Source organism: Neoarius graeffei, chromosome 1, assembly GCF_027579695.1.
Source record: "Neoarius graeffei isolate fNeoGra1 chromosome 1, fNeoGra1.pri, whole genome shotgun sequence".
Lineage (NCBI taxonomy): Eukaryota > Metazoa > Chordata > Actinopteri > Siluriformes > Ariidae > Neoarius > Neoarius graeffei.
Window position 1 is genome coordinate 57,586,426 of NC_083569.1, and position 6,236 is coordinate 57,592,661.

The 6,236-nt window shown below is 43.5% G+C and overlaps 1 protein-coding gene across 1 annotated transcript in view; it reads left to right on the plus strand.

Moving 5' to 3' along the window:
• Positions 1-4,983, plus strand: part of LOC132895127 (adhesion G protein-coupled receptor A3-like) — a 109,470-nt gene extending 104,487 nt beyond the window's left edge. Inside the window, exons 16-19 of the mRNA XM_060935361.1 lie at positions 148-271; positions 945-1,090; positions 2,225-2,320; positions 3,160-4,983. Of these exons, the coding sequence (XP_060791344.1) occupies positions 148-271; positions 945-1,090; positions 2,225-2,320; positions 3,160-4,639 (1,846 nt within the window). The 3' untranslated portion in view covers positions 4,640-4,983. The remainder of the gene's footprint in view (positions 1-147; positions 272-944; positions 1,091-2,224; positions 2,321-3,159) is intronic.
• Positions 4,984-6,236: the final 1,253 nt, after the last annotated feature.

Consider the following 6,236-nt stretch of genomic DNA (forward strand, 5'->3'; position numbering starts at 1 on the left):
CTGACATACTAGACTAGCAGTAATAGATCTCGGAGGTTGGACTTGGAAGGTTATTATATAGTTGTTCCATGTCAGCTCTTTCAGGTACAAAGGTTAAAGGTTAGATTGAACTTGCCTAATTCATTACATTATTTTTTGTCTCCACAGGTCTGTGTGTATTAGCAAGAAGTGCTGGCATATGCTTGTTAACCTGTGCCTGCATATCCTCCTTACCTGTACTGCATTTGCTGGGGGCATCAACCAGACTTCTTATGCCAGTGTGTGCCAAGCGGTATGAGCTACATGAAATATACTGTAATTCCATTCAAGCAAGCTGTCCATTAGAGTTTTATCAATCCAGTTTAGTATATTTAACAGTTATTCCACGAAATCGAGTCGTACATGAGCTGATAGCTGACGAGGCACATAGGTACGACGAGATTGAGTGGAAAAACTGTTTTATTCTAACCACATTCACTGGATTTTGAGAAACGCAGCATTTTTATTTTTTTGCAAATTCGATAAATAAAAACTTTATACAAAACATCCAACAAAATCATTTCCACTTAGAATGTCAACAAACTGGTGAAATGACAGGAGCAATTTGGGGAAAAAAAAAAAAGACGACGTTCTTACCATCAAATACTTTTATTCCGTGTTTTGTTACTTTTTTGTTTTCAAGTAGAGTTTTTATTTCGTCCTCGGTTGGTTCAGCAACATGCTTTTTGTTTTTCTGTCCTCACGGTATATGAACTGATAGCCTGGTAGTAGAGTAGCCAATCAGAGAACACGATTGCTTATATCCAGTGATTGTGGATAGAATAGTTAGCTTTATTTATGGACAAACATCTGATTAAAATCCTCTGTTAATGAAGAACCTAATAATGGTGTAGATATGTGTGAATTTGTTATGCTTGCTTGTAATTGTGTGTGTGTGTGTGTGTGTGTGTGTGTGTGTGTGTCAGGTGGGCATAGTGCTGCATTACTCCACGCTGGCTACAGCCTTGTGGTCGGGTGTCACGGCTCGGAACATCTACAAGCAGGTCACACGCAAGACCAAGCAGTACGAAGAGCTGGACGAGCCTCCTCCCCCACCCAGACCCATGCTAAGGTAACCACTCACCCATTTCCTGTGAAACAGGAAGTGTTTGGATAAAATGATTATCTATACTAATTAGTCATTATGCAGTTTGAGATCATCAGTAATTGCAGAGTTTCCCAAAAGCATCGTAGCACAAAGATCATCATTAAATGGTAGCGCGAGCAGCACAATGAACACTCTCTCTCTCTCTCTCTCTCTCTCTCTCTGTCTCTCTCTCTCTCCTAGTTAAGATGCTCTTAGCGTTAAGAGGCTTTTGGGAAACCCACTAAATGTGTTCTTAAATTATGTATTTTCATGTTCATCCTTTCTACTACAGTAGGGGTGTTCACACGGCACATATTTGCGTCGATGCTGCACCGATGTATTTTGTTGCGATATATCTTACACTGGTGTAAATTTTGTGGAGCGTTCACACGTCACAAACCTGCTTACTAGAGAGAAGCGTGTTGGCACCGGTGCAGCCCCACTTGCGTTCACATGGCAGTTTTTGCGACCGTGCTATACGATAGTAATAATGCAGAAATGAAATATGCGCATGCGTGAAAATGTACTTCCTTTTCCCGGTCGTCATGGCATTACCAAGCACCGGGAAAACAACGTGGATGAAGACACCAGTGTTGCCAGATACTGCTGACGTTTTCCAGCCCAAAATATGTTCAAATCCGCCAAAATGCACTTAAAACCGCCCAATCTGGCAACACTGGAAGGCACGCAGTTCTGTTGTTGTTGATATTCGCCATTTTGGAAGCGCAAAATACCAGGATGCAAATTACGCAATGCCCGTATGTAATCAACTCTCCTCACGCGTAGCGAGTCTACCCCTGTAGCGTTCAGACGGCCCATTTTATATCAGTGCTGCCCCGCAAACTAGCATTTACTCCGGAGTAAATTTCTTAAACCACCGCCCGAGCAGGGTTAGATTTGCACCGGTTTAAGCAGCTTTCAGGGGCTACACCGGTATAACTTTGTACCGTGTGAACGCTCTACCGGGGCAGCCCCGGTGCTACACCGGAGCAAAAGTTGCCGTGTGAACACCCCTATAGAGACTGTAATACCGGTCTGCAGTGGTGAAAGGGTTAAAGCCCTTGTTTGTTTTAAGAGTCATGAATAAATGTTTTCTTCATTTTCTGCTTTTCTCTTTAGGTTCTACTTAATAGGTGGAGGCATTCCCATCATTGTTTGTGGCATCACTGCAGCTGCTAACATCAAAAACTACGGAGGTCGGCCCGGTGCGCCTTAGTAAGTACGCTGATTCAGAGCACCATCACTGTTATTCTAGGAAAGGGACTCGAGCGATTAACCTGAACCTCATGAGACTCCTGTCTGTTGATGTGGAAAAATAGATCTTCCATTGCTTTAAATTTGCCGAGCTGCCTACAGAGCTCTTTACAAGCATGTGGAAAAGTTGAACAATTTAATGCACTTGCAAAGTTTTGTCATATTCATGTCATGCCTTTTGCATTTTGATCTGGGATCTTGTCACATCGATGTCATATAGTTGTGCTTGTACGAGAATGGATGTACTTGCAAGTGCAATGCAGGGAACAGACAACAATTAAATCTTCTAGTTGACAAAGTTGTCATTTTGATAGTTATGCATACCTACAAGGTATTTTTGGCAGATGCTGCCCACATGCTGCACTGTGAATAATGAACACTTTGCTGAGGCAATAACTTGAGGCACTGTGAAGTTATGTGAACCTAATTATGACGATCTATTTTTAGCCAAAGTCTAGCCATCCTGTGTCTGCCAGTTTCCCAGCGTCTCACTTCTTCTTCACTCAGTAGTGATAACTGTTTAGGTTGTGTAAGAGAAGAGAAATCTGTCCCATCCGAGGGGAACAACTCGGTGTGATGAATGCATGGATAAGGAACAGACATCTGTTTAATTAGAAAGGAAAAAATGAAACGGAAACGTTTCACCGTATGCCTAATTGTACATTATTAATATTCAGCTGCACTGCAGCCTGATCTGCATCTTTGTCTACTCTTGAATAGCGTTAAATAAATGTACCAGGATTTGGTGTACACTTTATTTTATGTACTTTCTTAAGTAAACTCCTGTGTTGTGTCCTCAGCTGTTGGATGGCGTGGGAGCCTAGTTTGGGCGCATTCTATGGTCCAGTGGCCTTCATCATCTTTGTGGACTGCATGTACTTCCTGAGTATTCTTCTTCAGTTGCGGCGTCACCCTGAAAGACGCTTTGAGCTTAAAGAACAATCAGAGGAGCAGCAAAGACTCCCTGTGGCTGAGATTGCTGGCGCTCCCTCTGCCCATGCAGAGACATCTGGGCCAATATCTCTGTCAGCACTTGAAAATGAGCACACCTTCTTGGCGCAGCTGGTCGGTGTGGCTGGAGCTTTGGCACTCTACACACTGCTGTGGCTGTTTGGTGCCCTAGCTGTTTCTCAGGAGCACCCATTGGATTTGGCCTTCTCCTGCCTCTTTGGCGTGGCTGCTTTGGCCCTGGGAGCCTTTCTTGTTGGCCATCACTGTGTTACACGGCAAGACATGCGCCGCCACTGGGCACAGGCCTGCTGCCTTGGACACCAGAGGTATGATATGCAGGTTGATGCTCTCCTGGCACCGATGACAGGGGCCACTGGGGATGGAGCAGCCAATGCAGGAAATGGTGAGGTAGCACGTTGCCATACTAGTGGAACTGAGTCATTGTGTACCAATAAGAGTGCACCGAGTGTGCGTAATTCCACCCAAGGCTGCAAGCTGACGAATCTACAAGTCGAAGCAGCTCAGTGCAAAGCAGTTCCTGCACCAACCAACGGCACTGCTCTATTAGACAACAGCTTAACTGAGCACTCATTGGATAATGAGATCAAGATGCATATTTCTCCAGTTGAAGTCCAGTATCGTCCCAATATTAGCAGCAATGGCCACCCTGGAATGGGGAGTGCCAATGGCAACATTAACGGACACCCCGGGAGGCACCACAAGAACCGAGCACGGACACACCGTGCGAGCCGTCTGACCGTTTTGCGGGAGTACGCCTACGATGTGCCCACCAGCGTGGAGGGCAGCGAGCATAGTGCCCCCCAAAGACGCCACCACCACGAAAGCCTACATGCCCGCAACAGCCGTCGTGCCGCATACCTGGCATACCGTGAACGCCAACAGAGCCAGCTCCAGCAGGACAGCAGCGATGCTAGTGTTACCCTGCCCCGTCGCACTCGCCCGGTCGACAAGGGCGCCAACAAAGGCGCAGGCACCAACGTTGGCAATGGACTCAGGAACAGCCGTCTCCGTAACAGTCTGGGAAGCGGCCTTGGTAGTGGGACAATTACCAGCCAAAGCAACGGGGTTAGTAATGGATGTGTAGTAGGGCAGGAAGCTGAGACTGAAGTGCCAAGCTCAGTCAAAGACTGCCCAAAGCAGCCCCTCCCTGTCGAACTGGAAGTTCAGCCAAAGTCATATGGGTTGAACTTGGCATCAGATAACGGACTCACGAAAAGCTCAGAGAGGCAACAGAACCTGTCGCCTCTTAATACAGACAGCTCTGCTACCATTAAGACTGGTTTGTGGAAACATGAAACTACAGTGTAGCAAAAGTTCCAACCTCAGAGACTGCTATTTACACTTTTTTTTTGTTTAACTGTGAACTTTTTTCCATTTTAGACGCTATATTTTGTGTTTGAAAAACAAAACAGAATTTATAAATTAGTTGTTCTGAAGAAGTCACCTCTTTGTATACCGTTTGTTAATTGTTACGGACGATCTATAAATGATCTATTTTTATATCATTTATTTCTTTTTCACATGTGTACCTGATTTTGTATGATAAGGCGCACAACATGTGGGCATAGATAGGGTTGGTCTTCTATTTGAACCTTTTCTGGCATAATTAAGCAGTTGCAAAATGCATTTGCAAAATTAAAAAAAAAAAATGACTCAGTTGCTTGTTTGATTCTGCACCACATCAAACTAATAGCTACACTACCGTTCAAAAGTTTGGGGTCACCCAGACAATTTTGTGTTTTCCATGAAAAGTCACACTTTTATTTCCCACCATAAGTTGTAAAATGAATAGAAAATATAGTCAAGACATTTTTCTGGCCATTTTGAGCATTTAATCGACCCCACAAATGTGATGCTCCAGAAACTCAATCTGCTCAAAGGAAGGTCAGTTTTATAGCTTCTCTAAAGAGCTCAACTGTTTTCAGCTGCGCTAACATGATTGTACAAGGGTTTTCTAATCCTCCATTAGCCTTCTGAGGCAATGAGCAAACACATTGTACCATTAGAACACTGGAGTGAGAGTTGCTGGAAATGGGCCTCTATACACCTATGGAGATATTGCACCAAAAACCAGCAGCTAGAATAGTCATTTACCACATTAGCAATGTACAGAGTGGATTTCTGATTAGTTTAAAGTGAAAAGAACAGTGCTTTTCTTTCAAAAATAAGGACATTTCAAAGTGACCCCAAACTTTTGAACAGTGGTGTAAGCATTCATCAAATGTCATTATCCAGACTCTCGTTAATGTAATTGATTCACGTTAAACATGGTATCTGTTTCCAAAAAAGTCAGACTGTTTAGTTGTTTGATTGAGATTGGAGTTTCGTGTCTGTCTGCTTTTCTGCAAAGTTGGAGGTGCCAGTGCTGCAGTGTTAAGAATGTTCTGGCCCAGTACTTCCTGAATCAATGCGATATCCAGTGGAAATAGGATGGAAATTCATTCTGCTAGGTTTGCTGAAAAAAATGTGTCCATCTGCAAAAAAAAAAAGTCAGCAGAAACAGGATCTTATAATAGCTGTGCAATATCTATCCAGTACACTAGTTAGCTGGATGTTTTAACTTTTTATTTCTAGTTACCAACAAGTGAGTTCACATTAAACCTAATCTGAATGGGTATGTCCATGCTAACAGCTATCACAGCCTGCAGAGTGCTGTTTGCTTCAGTGCGTCACTGCAGAGCTTAGAAATAGTGCACATTTCTTCATTGACACTATATTTTTTTTTCTCGTGTCTGAGCAATGTGGGCATTTCACGGGTGTTTTTTTTTTTTTTAATATATGCTTCCTCCAACGAGTCTGAGCACTCTCGCACCACCTACATTATCAGTATTTGAGTTCAGAACATTTGAGAGAAGACCTTTAATGGAAATTTAAAACTCCTATCCTGTATATGAGTACCTACACT